We start from the raw sequence: 22,018 nt of genomic DNA on the forward strand, positions 1-22,018 counted from the left end.
TTCCAGAGAAAATCGAAGTTACAGAAATGGCGGTACAAAGGGGACGTAACGGCATGATGGGTGAAGAAGATGACGAAGGCGGTTTATTCGAGGAGGAATTGGAGTTCGAGGAAGAGCCAGATTCTCACATACCTCTTCACCTCCGTGACATTTTCAACGCCGCCGAGTCCGGCGACGTTGACGCCCTTCGCCAAGCCCTAGGTTCGTTCTGCATAACAATTTTTTTTGTTCGTAAATGTTTATTTTTAACTCTGTTTGAGTACTATAGAACGATTATAACCACAATAATTGCTACTATGTTAAGTTACAAGTTCTAGTGTTAACATGAACCTCATTTATATCCGGATTAGCTCGAATCGGTCCTGTACTATTCCGATTCGAACTTCAGATGCACTGGTATTCAATGTAGGTGTGTAACTATGGTGAATGAAGTGTCTATGTAGGTGTGAAGTCATGGTGAAGGAAGTGTTTCTATATGCAATGGCGGAGCTAGAAATTAATGAGTGTCAAAATATAAAAAAGTAGAGACACGAACCAAAAAGGGGGTCGACATATATAGACCTAAAACTAAAATTTTAACCTAGTTAAACAATGTAAATTTTTCCGGAAGAATAAGGTGGCTCCGCCGCTGTGTATATGTGTGAAGCTATGGTGAGTAAAGTGTTTTCTATAGGTGTGAAGTCACGGTGAGTGAAGTGTTTATGTAGGTGTAGAAATATGGTGAGTGGAAGTGATAAAAAGAGGCAAGGTAGACTAAAATTGCATCAAGTAAATTATCTAGAGAAACTTATAACTTCTGGAATCCATGTAGACTCAGCAAACAATAACTCAATCACATCCTGTTTCTGTTGGTGTGGAACTATGGTGAGTGAAGTATTAGAATGGGACGAGGTAAGCTTAATCTGTCTCGAAAAATTTACAACCTCATGGAATCCATGCATACTCAGCAAAACATATAGCTCAATGGAGGGAAAAGATGTATATAGGTGATGCCAATTAGTTGGGAATAGGTTTTTTGTCATGTTAGTACGTTTACGTTAAGTCCTATGCTTTCTAGGAGTCTTTCGCCCCTACTTGAGATTTTTATGCCATAGAAAGTATAGGGAGCTTCTAGTAATTTCTATTTTATTTTTATTTTGTATATGTTGGTCTCAGATGTATAAAAGGAGAAATATGGTCAGTAAGGATTCATATAACTGAACCTAACTTATTTTGGACTGAGGCGTGGTTATTGTTGTATACTAACCTCAAATCAAACTAAAAACACTCTTATTAACACTGAACCTAATGTAAGATGCAAGCATACTAACATATTAAGCTTTAATGTCTGTTGAATTATTAATGTTATTTTTTCTATTGACCTTATTTATCTGTATGGTCTTTGCTAGTTTTGACATGTTCTTCAAGTTACTGTTGTAAAGGGCATTCATCCTAAGGATGAACTGATGCATTTGATTTTATGGAAGAATATAGAGCTTTTTGGGGGCAGGGGATAATGATTCAATAGCTGAAGATTTAGTAGTGCTACCCGAAGATCTATATGAATTTGCATATAGCTTCTGATTTTAACTCAAAAAAGAAAGTTGTAACAATGAAATGGACATGTGATAATTTGGTCTTAGCAAGTGGAATAAGAAAGACATGGATTTGTTAGTTTAATGTTCAAATAAGTAAGCATTCTATAATTTGGGGGCCGGTTTTAAGTAAAAGTGGCGGTTCTTGCTCCCAAATAAGTAGAATGTATGAATTCTCTTTCAAAAAAAAAAAACTAACATTGAGTTGACGAGAAAGTTGGCTCATACTGGTGATTGTTGCTATGCCTTACACAATGGAACAACACAACCACACACACACATGTAGATAGAGGGGTAATGATAGAGCACGTTTGTGTGAGATTGTTCTTGGCATTTATAAGGAGACATGCAGAATGCCCTTAAAGTCCTCACAGGATTTAATATCTTACCATTATGACATGGAGCTTAGAGTTGCATTCTCCTATTGGTCGAGAGAAAGAAATAAAGTGACTTAGGGCATGTAAATTTGGTGGTTGAGATGAAGGAATGTCATGGAAACAAGTGTGAACATTGGCTGTGCTTTAGAGATTGGTCTTGAAGAGAGTCACCTTGTTGTCTGAAACCCCTTTGATAAGGTTGGTTTTATGAACCCTCCTATCCATCCCAAGGGTAAATGAAAGGAATACGGATGATTTAAGCTGGAATGTAACAAAGCCAATGCATATATTAGAACGCAAGAGATTGGGAAATGGAGATTCACCTTCTTGTCAGATTCATTCAGCTCCGTGGGATACAGTACCCTACTCTGTTGTGATTCCAAGGGTGATGTGAGGAATATTGGTTTAATTAAGCTTGAATACAGCATAGTCTACACACTCACAAGAAAGTAGGGAGATAAGGAGGGCAATGCGATTCACTCAGTCTTACACTCTTGTACTTTTTGAGTTCATTCTTGACCAAAAACCCACCCTCATAGGAGAGGAGTGACACTGCCTCCCACCATTATGATGATCCATCAGCATCCTCCACTGGGCCAAGAATTATCTCAAGCTATCATCTATTTCTCTCATTTTCTTGTGGTTTAGATCGCTCAAGCTGGTATTAGCAGCTGTCGAAGTGGCTTGTACCTGAACTTGGTAAATCACACTTTTGAATTGTGATGCACTTTTTGCATCTTGCGACTACTTTTAGGCGTGAAAGGTTGGAACAACATTCTTATTTCAACTCCTGCTCAACCCAATAACAATTTATATTCATTTTCTGTTGATCTAAAATGACATTTTCCGAGCTGCAATTTGATCATGGTGCTGCATTCTTATGGTCAATTTGTTGTCACCCATGTTTCTGGGAGAAGTAAATAAGTTGTTCTATATAGTTTTACCTATCAAATATAAGTTCTTGTATATTCCTTGTTATCAATGAATCTGTCATGCTCAAGAAACTGCTAGATGGACTGCTGCAGATAATTTTAATGGAAGCATTGATGAACCTCTAGAAGATGGGGACACTGCTCTTCATATTACTTGTCTGTATGGCCATCTGGCATGTGTGGAGGTTGGTCCACTCAACTATTCTCAATTCGGAAACAGTCCCTGCAGCAGACATTACATTACGATGGATCTGTTGGTGTTGATTTCATTATCATGTTATTTAATATACTAATATAATATTGTATTTGACTCAGCTACTGTTAGAGAGGGGAGCTTCTGTTGAGGCTAAGGATGAAGATGGAGCAATTCCATTGCATGATGCTTGTGCTGGAGGTATACCATATAGTTTCAAGTTCCAAGACCTTTGTTGTTGCATCTTTTGAAGCATATTAATTATTTTTTACTGTAAAGAGATGGGACGCTTGAAATTTACAGTCAGTGCTTAGGCTTTAACCGCATTTATCAGGCATTAAGTGAACTAACGACATTTAACTCCGAGCCTTTGAAGGAACCGAGGGCCAAGGGGATAATGCAGGTTCCAGTAAAGAAGGAATCATATGCGCAGATTTCTTACTTTCTGAATGCTGATTATTTTAACAGGATACACAGAAATAGCCCGTCTGCTAATCAACAATGCAGCTGACCCTGAATGCGTGAAAAGGATGCTGGACACCTTTGATGAAGAAGGTGATGCGGTGAGGCATCTCTACTAATAGTTAATGTTATGCAAAGTTTCAGTGTTATGTTGGCAATTTAAATATTGAAAATTAGTAAATGAAACAGCTACAGCATCTTATACTGATTGAGTAATTGTATTTGTTGTAATTTTTGTAGCCTCTCCATCATGCCGCCAGAGGTGAACATTTAGATGTTATCAGATTATTGATAGCTTCAGGGGCTTCTGCTTGTAGGAACAATTTATTAGGAAGGGTAGGTGCAGCAAATACTCGAAATAGACTATTTTTTTTTATGTCTGACTAATTCGATATGGCACGTTTGACTTGTGTTATCGCAGACCCCATCTGAGCTTGTTGAGCCTGAAAGTGAAGCTTGCATAATCTTAGACGAAGCTATAAGTGCTGAAATTGGCCGTCCCTATAGGTCTACATAAAGAAAATTGGTACGCCTGGCTATTGTCGATATGTTTCCCCTTGTTCTGTAGGTACTAATGTTTATCAGAAACTCGGAGATTATGCTGAATGTTGCAATACTCTTTATAGTGAGATTGCAGTATGAGAAATACTCATCTTTTTTGTAGTGACTGTTAATGATTCATCAACTAGAATTATAGAGTAGGGAGTGTTGTGCTCCCTCATTTTAAAGGAAGAATTTTGAAGTCGGAATTTGGGGTATCTTCACTTACCAGTTACCAGTATTGACTTGGCAGTTGGCACAACATTTAAGTAGCAATAATTTTAGTATGTTACCCCTTTGAATATAATAAATTCAATGCTTTGATAAATGCATTGGAAAATGACCGTGGTTAATAATAAGGATAACTTAAGAACTAAAGTGATAAATCATCCCTTGATTGACAAGTAAAAAGGGATATAGTAATAATGAACCAGTAAAAACATATAGTGGATCATCTAGTGCAATAATATGTAGCTGATTCTTAAAGGCAATTACGGATGAAAAGCACATTAAAATTATGAAAAAACACCCAATTTGACAGCAATCTGGCAAATATTAACAAGAACATTGGTCAATGACCAATAACTTTACATGAGAGACTTCTAACCACTTTCAAAGCAGCAAGATGAAAAGAAAACAGCATATACATATTTGAGTGCACACTTTTATCATTTTGAAGTCCTAGGAGTTTCATGAGCAGCAACCACCACCGCCCTGTTGTGTTTGCTGTTCTTGTTTCTGTTTCAAGATATTTCTCTTCCCTACAGTGGATCCTTCTTCAAGGAGACTAGGCACCTCCATTATCTGAATATGGTAGTCTAGTTAGAAAATCGATGGAAACATTAATCCTGAAATGATATAAGTTGACCAAATGAAGTTGGACTGCAACGTTTCTCAAAGCTTGAAGGTAAAGGATACCAACAGAGAAGCCATGATTCATGAATATATCATTTACCTTTAAGGCAAGCTCTTCAAAGCAGTTTTGCACATTTTCTCGAGTTTTAGCACTACATTCAAGAAATAGACCTCCAAGTTCCTTTGCTAAGGCAATGCCTTCTTCCCTGGTCACTGCTCTCTCGGATTCCTGATAAACCAATAGTCAAGTAAGAACAAAAATTGGTTAACAAACTTCATGCAGAATTTATTCAAGCACCAACAATCGACTGCAACGTTAATTTTAATGCTATAGATCAATAAATATAAAACGATAAAAGATACTCCCACAGAAAGCATTAAGATGTAACCAAACTCATCCTCTAACTCTGTTGTAATTCATTCTGCAATAGAACAACAAAATAAGATGGATAGTACATTCCCTGAGGCATATATTCTCCAACAGTTATTTAACTCTCTGTTTTTCTTTCTTTTTTGAGGTCTGAACACTCTTACATTTAAGTTGCATATAGCTTCATTATGTAAACATTTGCTTCAATATATCAAATGTTGTAACTGCAATACAACTATTTGTGGAAGAAAGCAGATCGAAAATCCACTAATTACTGTTATCATGACTTCCTATTAAAACCACCCAGATTCCACAAGAAGATTAAGTATATCACATTTGAAGAGGTGATATCAGCTCTTAATTCACTTATTTTCTCCATGAAATAATGTCTCCTAGCATATTCGAGAAGCAAAATGAATAGACTCCAACACCATTATCGAGAAAAGTTGGAAAAAGAGAGAGATGCAAGCATGTTCATTTTTACAAAAAAAAAAAAAAAACATACTCTGTCAACTTTATTTCCAACCAGCATCTTTACACAATCCTGATTATTACTATACAGCTCCACCTCTTTTGCCCACACATCAGACAGGTTTGTGAAGGTCTCTCTTCTTGTTACATCATAGACTGTAAACAAAATTTAAATAAGCAAAGTAAACATAATAGATAGAGATGCATTCAAGAATTTAGAGAACACAAAGCATCTAAGAGGAATGAAGAAATGTGTCAACAAAGAAAGCACAGATAAATGCTTCTTATTAAAAAAATAGGAATTACTTTTCTTGTCATGTATCTGAAAACTACATGGACACCTTTCTGAATTTGAGCAATTTCTATCAGTCATCCCACAAACCTTGTTCGACTAATGGAGATTGAAGAGCTGTCAAAGTAGAGATATGTGATCCCCCTATCAACCCAGATGCTATTTAGTATTTGCAGTTCATTACTCTGTAGGGAGCCAGTAAGAAAGGACTGAGGCAATAATTAGCAAGAATTTCATCACAGAGAAGTTCTATAGTGTTGTTATGAAAATAGATTGGGATGCCTGATTACTATTCTTGGCAGATAAAACTCCAGCAACCCGAAAAGACTACAGAAGATTATCGTGAAAACTTATCACTGGAACCAGATTTATTCGAGGTTTAATCAGATTATTCAAAGAAGGGGAGCCTAAGTTTCAGACCATAGAATTGTCATTTAATAGAACAGATGGCAGTTAGATTGACATTACCTAAGAGAAGAAGCTCCAAAAACCAATAGAGCGAACGTTCACCAGTATAATCAAGAAAAGTCATTCTACTTTTGGACATGCAATAAACAAATATGAACAACTGCTGGATCAAAAATAAAATTGCAGACAATTGAGTAATGGAAAATGGTATTTGGAAATTGGAGTTGTGTTTGAATTTTTTTGAGTGATTTGAGAGTGAAAACATCTTTTGGTGTTCTTCATAAAAAAGCAAACAACTTTAGGTGTTCTTCAAATTACGGAATTCAACTTGATTTCAAATTATGGCCAAACAGAATTTCCAGAATAAAATTAAAAATATTCATGGCCAAATGACCACTTAATTTTGCATAGTTCAATCATGGTGGAAAAGGGCAGAATGGCGTTAAACAGCAGTGAAGATGAATGATGTAATAACAAAAGTCAAAAGTCTAACTCTAGCTAACCCATATATGCATTATCAACAATGGATGTATCCTCTTGCAAGATATGAAAATGTATAAATTCACTGATTACTTACCAAGAATGATCCCCTGAGCACCTCTATAGTATGAGCTTGTCAGTGTCCTGAATCTCTCCTGTCCAGCTGTAGAAACATGATATGTACAGTTACAATCTTCCATTGGATCTAAGTAAAACCAGATACTTTATGAAGTTTCTTCGGCAAAGATACTGAAACAAACTGATTAATTGGAACAACAGTAAAAGTTATACCTATGAAAAAATTGATTTCAGTAGGGGGGTTTTCCTCTTTTGATCTGTAAAACTGATTTCAGTACTTAAACTGTAATGTCGAATTCCAGAACTCATGAGCCTTAGACACTTCTCCGGGTAGTGATTCAATGTTAAGCAATATTAACATATTAACCTTGTTGCATACAGAAAGTCTATGTAACCTGGTCTTATGCTACAATGAGGGAATGGGTTAGTCTCCTAATGTGGTCGTAGAGAAGCCTCATCTATTGAAAGAGCATTCAGATTTAGTACAGTACATGGTATATTTTTCTTAACATGGTCTAATAGCCATCTACCTAGTTGTGTTTTCCAGTGTTGGCCCCAGTGTTCTGTTATACACACTCTAGATATTTTGGCGTGCGGGGAAGGTATTAGCATCAAATATTGGGCCAGGGAATGGGTTATTGTCTCCTTAAATGATCTTGGACATTCTTTACGTCATGAGCGATTTTTTTTCCTTTTGGGGGTTGAGTTACCACATATCCATTCTCCCTTACAAGTCATGCATCTTAAAATGCAGGTGAAAATCAAATTGACACATCTTTAGTTAAACCAACCAACAATCATGTAGATCAAGTAGTGTTTCTGTTATCAGGTAAATTAGAGGTTTCAATAGATTAAATTGTGTTTAAGCACATAATCCACACCATTGCATAAAGCGATTGTATTGAATGTTCCTAAATTTTGGATTCTAAAGTTTTAGTACAGATCTCATGAATACAGGTAGACTTTTGGCACCATATAATACAGTAAAATAAATTCCAGAGTCTAGGCACTGTTTTGGTTCTTACCTGTGTCCCAAATGGTAAGCTTCAGTTTTTTCCCACTAACACTGAGCGTCTTGATCTTAAAATCGACGCCTAATCATCAGACAAAGGAATAGTAAAGTCAGTAGAAAATTGTATTGAGAGATTAACCATCATATGAGCATCTAGTTGACAACTTCAAAAGATGTTTAAATAAATCACTAGATCTATCAGGACGAGAGAAGACAGATGAAGGAAAGGGAAAAAAAATGAAACACTCTTGAGCTACATTTCTTGCTTGCTCTTTTTCTCTTGTTCTTTCTATCCTACAATCTTTTGCCAGTCGGAGCAGTCACCTAAAGCAACATGCAGACACGAAGGCATTCTAGTCTAGGTTCTTTTATCACGGTGATGGTCAAGCCAACTTGCATTCAGTGGCGGAGCCACATTATCATTAAGGGGTTCATCCGAACCGCCTTCGGCGGAAAATTATATGATTTTTACATGGTTAAAATAATTTTTTAGGTATATATAGTAGATGTTGAACCCCTTCGGCTAATTCGTGTGTCTATTTCTTCAGTTTTTTAACCCCCTTACTGATAATTCTGGCTCCGCCACTGCTTGCATGCACGTAGACTGATCCACTAGATATCTTCTACCATCACATTCAGCTCTATGTTACTATCCATAAACAACTTAAGATGTGATATTTCTAAAACAAACACTATCATATTAGTTTAGGCAATCCTAAGATATAGCAGAAAGGTATCAGTATATTTATTTATAGCAGAAACATTAGTCCTTTGATATAAAACTTAATTGATCATTAATAAGGGGAATCAGCTCAACTCAACACCCGACACAATGTGTCAAAAAACAGGGTTAAAAAATAATTGCTTATATGTTAAAGGACATCCTAGCAATTGGTGAAAACAGTCCTAACAATCTGTCTTCTTCTTTTTGTTTTCTCTCATTTCTATTGTCTCATAGCACCCTAAAAACAAAGTCCATTATTATTCAGACAATATTGCATTTCAGATATATAAATACCTTGTTCTATTTCTTATTCAGATAAACTTATTATCAGGAATCCAGGATACATTTGTTCTGTTTCTTACTAAAAATGAAACAATTTTTTTACTAGTTTTGGTAAATAATATGTATAAGACAAGTTTGGAGCCGGAGCCAGAGCTAGGATCTAGATAATGATCATTTTCTAGTTCTTAGTATACATTCCATAAAACTGCTAGAATCCAACAAAATCCTCTCAACAATACGCAAACCCCTAATCGCAACTGAATAATTATAACTTAAATCATAAAAAATAAACTCCTGAATTCCTCTGGATTCCAAATTATAAACATTTTTCAGATTTCACTTCACGCAGTAAACATTGATGATCAATCTGAGAATAAAAAACAATCATTAACAAAGAACAGCACAGCTGCTGATTTGAATCACAGCAGTTAGTAGTGATTAATCTGAGAATCAAACAAAAAGAAATTGAACTACAAATCATAAAATACTCCGGCATGTTGTATACTAGTTCATTCATTCATTGGATTTCCAGATACAGAATTCCTAACTCATAAACTCCAAATTCCAAATCAAATGATCATCAAGCAAAAACTACAAAAAAGGAAAATACTGTATACACAATTTTTTTCTTCACAGCAAATGTTTGCATTCACGCACACACAAGTTGAGCTAAAAGGAGCAAAGAGAGTACCAATGGTAGGGGCCAGATCGTCAACGGCATTAGAAATGAAGCTAACAAGCAAGCTACTCTTTCCAACTCCAGAATCTCCGATCAACAAGATCTTAAATGACAGATCGTAACTGCTGTTGCTCTGCCCCGTCGTCGCCGTTGATGGACCCATCGGCGACTCCTCCTTTCTCAACTCAACTCTCTCTCTCAAAAAAAAATTCCTCCTTCCAATTCAACACAAAAACTCTGCACTTTCTCTCTCTAGAAACTATGCAACAGTGACACAATGGCGACAGAGAGAAATACAGAGGGCCAAGTAAAAGTATTCAGAAAGCTTTTGGCATGATTCACTACTTTCTCTCTCTATATGTATATGTAGAGAGAGAAAATGGATTTATTGTATGTATAGGTTTTGTAGAGAGAGAAAGAGTGGGAGGGAAAACGTTTTGCAGTTATTCCTTTCTTTTTCTTTGTTAACAAGTGACTTCTCAGCTGCTACAAAATTAGAATCAAATAAATATTTAAAATTAATAATGAAAAGTTTGAAATTAATTAAATTATTTCCAAATAAAGGAGTATGATTTTTTTTTGGAACAATATAAATAAATAAATAATAATAATAATATATATATATATATTAGTGTAATCTCATAAATAGGGTCGGAGAAAGGTAGAGTGTACATTAACTTTTAAATAAGTATTTTCAAACAATTTGAAAATGAGAATACAGAAATTAAAGCAGTAATTACAACAAAATAATATGAAATGAGAGTCCAACACAACACATAGAAAAAAACAATAATAAAATGACAACAAAATAACGTGTTAATCGAACCACACAAAAGATCATGTGATAAACGAAAAATTGAATTTATGTACCATAAAAATTGACGAAAAAAATAATTTACGAGAATTGGATCATTTCGTTGATTAGCTGGAGATGAAAATTGAGTTTTTTCGCCCTTCATTATCCCCTAGCTACCGCGTGAACTCTAAGACAATAAAAAAATTTAAAATCAAACCCTACCTCTTTTCGAAATCCTATAGCTCTTAGCATCAAATGTTTTATAATTTAAGATTCTGACGAGAGACGTGATATCTGTGATACAATCATTTTTATATATAAGATAAAACCTTTTATAAGTGAGCAATGAGAACATTTCTATTTTAGTTTCCTCAAAATTTTAATTTACGTTCAATTTATATATTAGGTAAAAATACTATTTTCTATTTTTGCATGTATTCAAATAAAGTTAATTTACTATAATTAATATTTGCGTAAATATAGTACAGTAAATATTTTCCGTTACACTAGGAATCCAACCGCCACCTGAAAATTAGTGGCATGTAAGGTAATTAAGATAAAAATGAGGGGTAAAGAGTTATATAATTTGGGCTCCAGGCTTTGAGTTGTAACTTTTGGTGGTGGGTCAACATCTAAGTGGGCCATTTGTTGGTACGGGTTATCGGGTTTGGGCCCAAAATTGTTTGATTATGACTTATGAGGGATCTTTCTAGTGCACTAGTACTTTTTGGTTTGTTGTTTAGGATTCTTTTTTGAAATCTTTACCCAAATAACCGATTGAATTTATTATTTACTTTTCCTAGTTGGTATATATATATATACACTTGAGTCGAGGATTTTTTGAAAATACTTCTTCTGTGCTTAATTACTTGACCACTTTTAAATTGATACACCTATTAAGAAAGCAATTATTGGCATAGTGAGTTTACCATTTTACCCCTATTAATTATGAAGTGCATTAATTAAAAATTTAAGATTTTCAAGAAAATCTACTTTTTTCAAAGTAATTGATTGAGGGTATAATAGGTAAAAATATTTTGTCCTTTCTTGATTTATCAAAATGGACAAGTAATTAAGGACAACTAAAAAAGAAAAAATGGACAACTAATTAAGGACAGAGAGAGTAGTTCTATCTTTATAAGAGAGTGGTAAGGTCTGCATATACTTTATCCTTTCCACTCCCCATTTACTGAGATTTCAGTGAATATATTGTTGTGGTGTAAGCGATTGGGTGAGCGATTAGTTAGGTTAATTTTTTAGAGAAAAAGGATGAGATTAGTGGAGCAAAATGAAAGCTATCTACTTTTAGTATTGCAAAGCACACATTTTGGAATTAACTCTTTTAGAATTTATTCCATTATAGAATTAAATAAGGAAAAATTACTTAAATACACAACACTTCTTTACCTATTCTCAATATTTCCCTACTCTTTTACTAAAATACAAAAATCTCTTATTTTCCCCCAATTCAACTTAACCGGATACTTTATTAGTTTAAGTATCCGTCCGTTATTAATTAAAGTATCCACGCTGCTACATTATGCATCCGCCCGTTAATTAAGTATTTGTGCTGCTAACAACTTAATAATTTAAGTATCTGCCCGTTATTAATTAAAGTATCCTCACTGCTATATTATGCATCCGCCCGTTAATTAAGTATCTGTGCTGCTAACAACTTAATAATTAAAGTATCCGCTCGTTATTAATTAAAGTATCCGCGCTGCTATATTAAGTATCCACACTGCTACATTATGTATCCGAAAAACACTAAAAAAGGGATTTTTGGTAATTAATGAAAGAGTAGGGAAAGGAAGTAATTTCTTTCTTATACTATGTCATTTACCTAATTTTTACATTAAATAAAGTATGTTTCTAGACTACTCTATTTGGTGTGAGATATCTCACTTTGATTAAGATTGTGGTTTGTTATTTTCATCCTTAAAATTGGTTATGCTAAGTTTGTCTTATGGGAGATCTAACACATGCATATAGTCATAATCATATATATAGACTAATTAATCATATGAGTGGACGATTATTTAGATTAATTTTTTTTTCAAGAAAAATAATGATAGATCCGAGAAAATGAATCATCTATTTTTTAGCATTGTTAGGCACAAATTTTGGACTTTTAGCTCTTATAGGATTTATTTCCAATATAAAGTTAGGTTATGTATGTTTTGGACTACTCTATTTGGCTCTTATAGGATTTATTTTTCCAATATAGAGTTAGGTAATGTATAATTAAGACTACTCTATTTGGTGTGACAATCACTTTAATTTAGTTAAGATTATAGTTTGTTATTTTCATTCGTAAAGTTGGTTATGCTAAGCTTGTCTTATTGGAGATCAAACACATATCGCGATAATCAGTATATATATATATATATATATATATATATATATTGTTATATATATTATATAGAAATTATACTTATATTGTATTTTTAATTTAAGCGGTTGAGTGAATGGTTATGAGAAATGATGATAGGACTCGAAATGGAGAAAATTAAATGAAGCATCTACTTTTCATATTGTTAGGCACAAATTTTGGACATTTATTCCTTACAGAATTTATTTCCAATATAATATTATGAAATATATGTTTCTAGGTAGGGCTACTCTATTTGGTGTGAAATATTGCTTTAATTAAGATTGTAGTTTGTTATTTTTCATTCTAAACTTGTCTCATGGGAGATTAAGATATACAAATATATGATAAATTTATCAAGATTGTAGCTTGTTATTTTTCATCCTAAACTTGTCTTATGGGAGATTAAGATATATAGATATATGATAAATTTATCGTAGAAATTTATTTATAATTATTTGATACGACTCAATTATCTGACCGTCAAATTGTATATATAGAACAAAGTCAAAAAAAAAAAGTTAGGTCAAAGTGTACTTCAAGATGGTTACAAATATTATTGAGTGTGTGTGAAAAAAAACAGAAACATTGTAGGCCAAGGAGTATTTAAGTGTGGGGAATGGACTTATATATTCAGCCTTATCAAGAACATAATAATACTTGTATTATTTATTTTATTTTATTTTTTGCTTCAATGAGTATGCAGTGGGTAACACAATTATTTTCTCCGTTCACTTTTACTTGTTATTTATTTCTAAAATAGTTTTTTATTTTCAATTGTCACTTTTGACATATCAAGAAAAGACAATAATTTTTTTCCATGTTTTACCCTCAACATTAAATACTTATTTTTCAAATTATTTTTTAAGACAATCATTTTATAGGGGGTTGCTTGGTAAAATATTTATATCAATAATTATTTTTTTAATGAATGTGTCAAGTTAAAGTGTGACAAGTAAAAGTAAACGGATGGATGGAGTAGCATATATTTATCAGATATCTAGAATATGCTATGCACTTTCAATAATAATATTTTCTGAAAATGTTACATATATTTCCGGTTTGATTAAAGAAAATTTGGTATATATTATATCATTTTAGATTTTTCAGTAATTATATGAAATAGTAAAAAGATTTAAAAATGAAACTTGTATTTAGTGGATAGAAAATAATCACACTTTTTTTTTTCAAAACAATATAAAAATCACCCCATACATATAATTTTCGCACTGTCTCTTTACCATGTCCACTATAATTTTTGATGATATATGTTTGGTTCTAACGAGGTTGTAGAGGTTCTACGATTTTACAATAATTCCTTAAAATTTGTCTTTTCCTTTCATAAAGCTTTTGAATGTTTTCAATTTATCATATATGCATTATTCGTAAGATAACAAATCAATAGACACTCATATTACTATATCTCTAGCCTAGATTTAACATATATCCAATATACTTTCATAAATAGGGTTTGAGAAAAATGACATATATACAATCTTATACATAATTTGAATCAAAGTTAATTAGCTTCGATCTAATCTGTAATCGATACTGTAACTCCGTCCGACTCATATTTTAATAATACATTTTTTGTTTGTCAAAAGATCTCCCAAAACATTCGTTGAGCTTCATATATAACAAACGAAAATAACAATCAAACAAAAAGAAAAAAATTGTGCTGGAAACTCTTTTGACAAACCTAGAGGCCAATTTTTAATAACTTTTTTTTTTTTTCAAAAAAGAAAGAAAAAAAACTCTAAAAACTTGTCCGAATGGTCCCAAAGAATCTCTTTTTCTTATTAATAGAGTTAAATTATAAGAATATCATATCTTATGAAAATTAATAAAATCTTTGACAACAAAGTACATCAGTAAGCGTGCATTATTTCATGATTATGTTGAGGCAAGTTCAAATTAACAAAATTAAACATTCAACGTTTTTTTTTTTTTTTTTTTATAAATAATTTAATTTCTTTTCCAAAAAAAGGGGGGTAGCAATCATTCTTTTAAGAGAAGAATTTTTGTGCATTGATCGTATAAAAAATATTTATTTAACTATATATACCATTCAAAAGATATTTACATATAAATTAATTGATAACCTTAAAAGAATGGAAACAATCTTCTATAATCGATCAAAGTACCCTAATAATAGAAAATCTTATATAAAGAGTCAAAATATATTAATAGTGTAAAAAGTATTTATATTTATAGTGTATTTAACTAAAACTTTTTTTCTAATGAAGTATTTTGTCTCAAATTCCAATTACCTTAATGACAGGTAATCGACAACCTTAAAAGAATTGAAATAATCTTCTACAATCTATCAAACATCAACGTACCATAATACGAGAAATTTTTAATATAATGAATCAAAATATATTGATAGTGTAAAAAATATTTACACTATTAATGTATTATAACTAAAATAAAATTTCTAATGAAGTATTTTATCTCAAATTCTAATTACATTAATGACATGTAAAATCCATAAATAATCACTTTTTCGATTTTTGTAATTGCAAAATTATAAATTTTACGAATTACTATTTTTTCAAATATAGATGTCAAAAAATGAACCATAAATATTGTTTCATCCCTAATGACTCCCTAAGGTGGTATTGATTTATGTAAATATTTCTTTTTTCAATTCATCAAATATATATTGTTACTATTTCTAAAAGTCGTACAAATATAGCTCTTAGACAATTATCATTTTGAACAATATTTGAACTCATGTCTAATAGTTGCTCAATCTAACATACAATAAAATATTTAACCAACGTTCAACGTTTATAGTAATTTATAAAATACTTCAATTTAGCATTTTCCCTTTAAAATTTCAATAAGGCCCATAAATTATAAAAGGTAATAAAAACTAAAAAGAGAGTCCTTTATTAAAATTTGTCCTTTAATTTTTGTGAGTTTTCTTAAGTACAAAAAATTTGTTTTAGGTCCAAAACAAAAGGAGAATATATTTGATAGGACAAGAGTTTTTTTTTTTTTGTTTGTTTGTTGTGCATTTCCTTTCTTTAGAAATTTAAAAGGAAAATTTTTTAATTGTTCATTTTTATGAGGGTGACCAGTGTCAACATCAAAATTTTTGATGTATTAAAAGACAAACCACCTGATTTCTATTATTCAATTTTTTTTCCTATCAAATATTGACATTAACATATATGAATCCAAAAATTTAATGTTTGTTGTTGACAAATAAGGCCCCCCTTTTAGCACACACCTCTATTAATTGGAATGAGTTGTCTCAAGTCTCTCTTCTTTCTTTTTTAAAGTCGGTGTTTGATATATATATTTGACTCACAATTAATTTAGTTAAGTTTACGTTATATAAGACCCATTTAAGAAGAAATTATTTCATAATGAGATTTTATATCAAGACTCAACTTTGAAACTTCTAATTAAGAATCTAATTAAGGATGAAAATCATCATACCAGAGTTAAATTGAATTCATATTTAACTTTATATCGGGCTACTTTATCTTATAAGAGCCCTTTTGGAAAGGGTTTTTTTTTTAAAAAAAAACTTTTGCCCTTTTTCTGTTTAAGTATATTGAATTATTGACTAATTAACTAACATGGTTCTATTAGTAGAAAATATAATGTTGCATTTTAAAAAAAATTACCATGTACTATTTGATATTCAAATCAAAGCTCTCATTAGTTTGGATTTGCATCGTGTAAGGTCATTAAGAGAAAAAATGTTTTCTATCAAAAAAATTTCATATCATAACTCATATCTGAAATGTCTAATTAAGAGTGAAAAAATCTTATTTATCTTACTACAAACGTTAGTGATTGTGTGTAATTATTTTACTACATGATTGTTAATTGTGAATCGTGACTCATGTGCAAGTCTTCACACAAATATATGTATACCATTTATTAAACTCTGATCGTTTATTTTCATGTTCATGCCTCTCAAAAGAATTTGTTAAAACTTATGAATCCCATCAAATATGTTAATCTCAATAATTATTCAGAAAAATTCAGAAAAAAACTCTAATTTCTGTTTATGACTAAGTACAGATCCAATTCTTAAATATCAATTTAAATTTTAAAAATAAAAATTATATTTTTCAAATATTCAGAATTTTCAAGACCAAACACCTCCCTAAAGAATTATTGGGCCATATCTATGTGATTGTCCAATTGCAAATCCTGAATTTTATTGAACAAATAGAACTGAAATATTGGGCCAATCTATGTGAATTTCTTACTGACCCGACCTGATCCATCTGAAGTAACCGGGTCGGGTTATCTATATCAACTTCTCTATCATCTGTACTCCGTAGCTCTTCGAGTCGGGTTCAGTGAACGAAATGGACAGAGAATGGGGTTCGAAGCCGGGAAGCGGCGGCGCCGCCTCCGCCCAGAACGAGGCAATCGACCGCCGTGAGCGGTTGCGCCGGTTAGCTTTAGAAACCATAGACCTCGCAAAAGATCCTTATTTCATGCGAAATCATCTCGGAAGCTATGAATGTAAGCTTTGCTTGACGTTACACAACAATGAAGGGAATTACTTGGCTCACACTCAAGGAAAACGGCATCAGACTAATTTAGCTAAAAGAGCTGCTCGTGAAGCTAAGGATGCTCCTGCTCAACCTCAGCCTCATAAGCGCAAAGTTACTCTCAAAAGAAACGGTATGATTTGATTTAATAATCGGCTTTTTTCGGGTTGATGAGTTGTGTTATTTGAATTTGGGACTTAATTTTGGTGATATATAAGAGATTTTAGTGTTATTATTACTTTGTTGAATTAGGGATAGGATTTAGGGTTTAACAGTATCGATTGTTTATCTAACCTTAGCCACAATTCTACACTAACTGTGTGGCCTAGTAGTCAATGAGGTAGGACAAATCAGTGGAGACCAGGGTTCACTTTCAGTAAGGCAAAGTTCATTGCCTTTAGCGGAAGCCTTGAGCTTTAACGGACAAAGCTATTAGCTACCTATATATGTGTTCGTGAAAGGTAGTAGGATAACATTTGATTTGTATTCGTCCAATCACCTCATGTGTCTGCCACGCCTATGCCACCTGCCAGCATTGACCCTCAATTGCTCGTTTTTTGGCGCCAAGTGATAAGGCCTTGATATACATGCCTTGCTGTGTATGCCACTCGACTTGGACGGAACACCACATTTATCAAGAAAAATAAATTATGTACCATAAGATTTTATTGTGTTGAAAGAATGTTTAGAAATTAATTCGCCTTCTAGCACTCAAGAGTTGGAGAAGTTCAAACAAAGGTCATAGGAGACTGTGGGAGTGGACGTGAGGACAAGGGGCTCTATAAAACATCCTTGAGACTTCTGTCGTTCGTATCCCTGAAAAACCAAATAAGTTAGGCGATATGTTTTGATCTGCCTAGCTTTGGTGAATGGAGTTTTGCAGAGTAGAATAGTTGAGGTGGAGGCAAGTTTCCTCAGTCATCCAAACTAGTGAAGACAAAATATTTCACCTTCTATGAAACGATACTTGACCAAAGTTCCTCAAATTATTGAACCTTGTAACTAGTCAATCAATCTATTATGCCTTAATCCTAAATTAGTTGGGCTGGTTTTTTGAATCCTCTATAACCATTATGCTCAATTTTGTCCATTTACACATTGGGGATGAGATCAATCATACTTTGAATATCTTTCAGGCTAAGAAGTTTTTAGATTTTGAATTTTTGATGATGGTTGATTATCCATTTTCCTTGATTCTTGAGTGTTGTGTGCTAATTTCTTATGGCCTGGAACTGCAGTTAAAATTGGTAGGCCTGGCTACCGAGTGACCAAGCAATTTGATCCGGAGACAAAACAAAGATCTCTTTTATTCCAGGTCAGACTTACTGTTCTGTGTCTTTCACGTTCAATTTGATGATGTGTCTGCTGTCAATTTAAGTCTGGTATTCATCATTGTTTCCTGTTGATGGTTCATACTTAGTAGTTCATCTAATGGCTGAACATCCTTACCTTTCGGAATAGTGTAATGTTATTTTCATTTGTTCCGGAAGTAAAAACATTTTCACTGTCGAAGTGAATAACTTCAGAACTATCATTTGAAAGTTCAAAATGGGATAAGGAAAGGATAGCCTAGTGGAAATGTCTAGCCACCTCCAACAATGGGTTTTGGGGGGTTCAAGTCTTTCAGGGAGGGAAGTGGGAAAAGCCACTATTTGGCTCATGGGAAGGTAGGTGGGCTCTAGGGAGAGTGTGGTGGGTTTTAGTATATCCAAATTAACAAGTATGCAAGCAATAGTTTTAGTTTAGTATATGTTAAAGAACACTAGTTCAGTGCTTTGGGCTGTTGTTAGATATGTTAGAAATGTGTGAGTCGGTAAATCCTACATCGATTTGTTCAGCCATGATTTAGAGGTTTTAATAGATTATCTATTTGAAAAAATATTCGGGCTTCAAAAACTTTACATCACTTGAACCAGATGGTTGTTCGACATAGGCGTTCTTTTACCTATCCTTCCCATTGAGTGTTGTTTACGAATGGATACCCAGGTATCAACAAGCCTTCCCTATTCTGCAATACTGTTGTTTCGCTTGTCATGCCTGTATTTTTTAGCATGCCTTTTTGATGTGATTGGATGGATAACCGGTGGTTCCTATAGTTGTGTTTATATTGACATTATATATTTGTTCTAGGAATTTGATCTAATTAATATTAGGAGATTGCTTTACATTTTGTCTGATTGACAATTACAAGACTTTGGATTTGACTATTTCCATTCAAAACAAACTTGAGTTCAACCAATTCCCACTTGCAAACCACCATATTATTTAGGCTAATACGAATATGAGAAATGGTAGTCTGTACAAATTTATCAAACTGAAGTGATTGTTTTTGCTAAAGAAGTCTGTGTTAAAGACCAATAGGCAGGCTGCGTTTATTGTGGGGGTTATTTTAGAAAGGAGGTGTACCTAATATGTAGGGATAAGGCACAAGTACCTCCCTAGACTATGACCAAAATCCTAGAAACACACCTTAACTAAACTAATGTCCTATTACCCCCCTGAACTTATTTTTTTTGGTAATTTTTTACACCTTTTGTCTTACGTTGACTCCACGCAATTGAGGCGCGTGGGAGATATCTTCACGTTAGTCAAAAAGGTGCACAAAATTACAAAAAAAATGGGTTCAGAGGGGTAATAGGACCTTAGTTTAGTTAAGGTGTGTCTCTGGGGTTTCGGTCATAGTCTAGGGGGGTACTTGTATCTTTTTCCTAATATGTACAAAACACATCTCTGGGTTACACAGCTGGGTAACACAACTTTGGCATGTCGCCTTGCCCCAAAAGTAAAATATGAAAAATAAAAGCAATTATCATGTGTTTCAATATCTTGGAGGCTAGTGTAACAACAAAGAGACCAAGTCCTATGCACTGCATGGATTCTCGTTTATTGTATGAACTATGATGATGAAACAGTAAAACAAGGCAGCACGAGGACGTCATCCAGATTATGTGTAATTTTAAAATGTGATAATGGAAGAAAATGGTTTAATAGTTTGACTAAATATAGGTTCCTTAATAGTAATTGGTGTAACTGTAGGTTATTTCGATTATTTTCTGCTACTATAATGCACCAACCTCTGCTAACATACTCAAAGCATGTGTCATGATACAAGGAAAAAGTGCAGATCGCAAGAAATGCACTTTTGGCACATTACATATGTTAGACAAGTATATGATGAGTTTGATCTAGCCAAGTTTACCTTCCATTCGTTTGGTTTTCCCCTTTTTTTTACTTTATGTAAGTGTTGCGCTGGTTAATAGTTTCATGATGGTGGTGAGTGTTGCAGATTGAATATCCTGAGATTGAAGACAACACAAAGCCAAGGCACCGATTCATGTCCTCTTTCGAGCAGGTTTGTATGTCCAATATTCTCTTCTCGAGTGGTTCTACTGTATTTAACAAAGTGCTGTTTAAGTGCCCCTTTTCTGGACTTTGCATGTTGGAATAATAAAAAATCTTATACCTTTCCAAGATTAACTAGATATTAATCTTATGTATCTCTTTCCCTTTGGACAGAAAATCCAACCATTTGACAAAAGATATCAGTTTCTTCTGTTTGCTGCTGAACCATATGAGATCATTTCATTTAAGGTAACTCTTTTCTCATGGTCGAACATTATCTTGACCACTTTAATAATATGTTCCTACTTTTCGTTGTTTGTCGTTTGTCGTTGTTTGATTATTGAATCGATTCTGTTGCATTATGCAGGTTCCAAGCACTGAGATTGACAAATCAACTCCCAAGTTTTTCTCGCATTGGGACCCAGACTCAAAAATGTTCACTGTGAGTCTTCTTACTTCTTAAATTACAAACTTGTACTACTCAGCAGGGTTTCCGAAGTTGACTCATTTCTTCATGGTTAGCCTCTTACTCTCTCTTCGGGATGAATCAATTTCAGTTGCAGTTATACTTCAAGACTAAGCCACCGGAGACTAACAAGCCACCAACCGCTCCTACAGACAACGGGTTGTCAGCACCTGGTGCCTCATCCAGGCCTCTACCTCCACCACCCCAAGCTCCACCTCCACCACCACCACAAGGTCTTCCTCCTGGAGCTCCAAATCCTCCACCCAGAGGCCCACCATCTGCCCCTGGATCAATGCCTCCACCCCCTCCCCCTATGGGTAACGGACCTAGACCTATGCCACCAGGAGGTAACTTACCTGCCCCACCACCTCCTCCCGTTGGTGGTGGAGCAATGGCTAATTTCACTCCAGGTGGACACATGGGAAGACCTCCAATGATGCCTCCACAAGGTTTTCCAGGTCAACAGATGCAAGGCCAAGGAATGCGCCCACCACCTCCACCACCCAACATGGGTTGATGAACCGAAGTCATAGAACCTACCTTTAATGCATGGAGTTAAATTCGTCTTTTGTGGTGATTTTTAAGTTTGTGGCTTACATTCGTTTGTCTTTGAAGGCTTTTGAGAATGTAATCGAATATCATTTTAAAAGTAGCTTAATGCTTTTCAGATACTAGATTAAAAGCAAATTTGTTGCCAACTTCTAAAATCTCTGTTTTAGGTGTATAAGAAGGGACCTAAGCTATCCTTTTAACACATTAATTGCATGGTTATGCTTGAAATAGGGGCT

The 22,018-nt window shown here is 33.7% G+C and overlaps 3 protein-coding genes across 4 annotated transcripts; 2 read left to right on the forward strand and 1 right to left on the reverse strand.

The window, feature by feature from the left end:
* LOC125870861 (uncharacterized) lies at window positions 1-4,199 on the forward strand. The gene is made up of 6 exons (XM_049551411.1): window positions 1-201; window positions 2,977-3,068; window positions 3,199-3,277; window positions 3,545-3,639; window positions 3,779-3,874; window positions 3,960-4,199. The coding sequence occupies exons 1-6, from the start codon at window positions 27-29 to the stop codon at window positions 4,053-4,055; spliced, it is 633 nt and encodes a 210-aa protein (XP_049407368.1). The 5' UTR covers window positions 1-26; the 3' UTR covers window positions 4,056-4,199.
* A 550-nt stretch (window positions 4,200-4,749) lies between these two features.
* On the reverse strand, window positions 4,750-10,195 carry LOC125871842 (ras-related protein RABC2a-like). 2 transcript variants are annotated; one of them, XM_049552525.1, is made up of 6 exons: window positions 9,742-10,195; window positions 8,058-8,126; window positions 7,052-7,117; window positions 5,809-5,930; window positions 5,034-5,162; window positions 4,750-4,926 (listed from the first exon to the last, which is right to left on the reverse strand). In XM_049552525.1, the coding sequence occupies exons 1-6, from the start codon at window positions 9,890-9,892 to the stop codon at window positions 4,921-4,923; spliced, it is 543 nt and encodes a 180-aa protein (XP_049408482.1). In that variant the 5' UTR covers window positions 9,893-10,195; the 3' UTR covers window positions 4,750-4,920. The 2 variants fall into 2 exon arrangements, with proteins under 2 accessions (XP_049408482.1, XP_049408481.1); XM_049552524.1 differs by having other exon boundaries at window positions 4,750-4,882; window positions 9,742-10,192.
* Window positions 10,196-17,219: 7,024 nt separating this feature from the next.
* Window positions 17,220-21,937, forward strand: LOC125871840 (uncharacterized). The gene is made up of 6 exons (XM_049552523.1): window positions 17,220-17,555; window positions 18,661-18,737; window positions 20,709-20,774; window positions 20,939-21,013; window positions 21,132-21,206; window positions 21,322-21,937. The coding sequence occupies exons 1-6, from the start codon at window positions 17,234-17,236 to the stop codon at window positions 21,745-21,747; spliced, it is 1,041 nt and encodes a 346-aa protein (XP_049408480.1). The 5' UTR covers window positions 17,220-17,233; the 3' UTR covers window positions 21,748-21,937.
* The last annotated feature ends 81 nt before the right edge of the window (window positions 21,938-22,018 follow it).

Source organism: Solanum stenotomum, chromosome 7, assembly GCF_019186545.1.
Source record: "Solanum stenotomum isolate F172 chromosome 7, ASM1918654v1, whole genome shotgun sequence".
Taxonomy (NCBI): domain Eukaryota; kingdom Viridiplantae; phylum Streptophyta; class Magnoliopsida; order Solanales; family Solanaceae; genus Solanum; species Solanum stenotomum.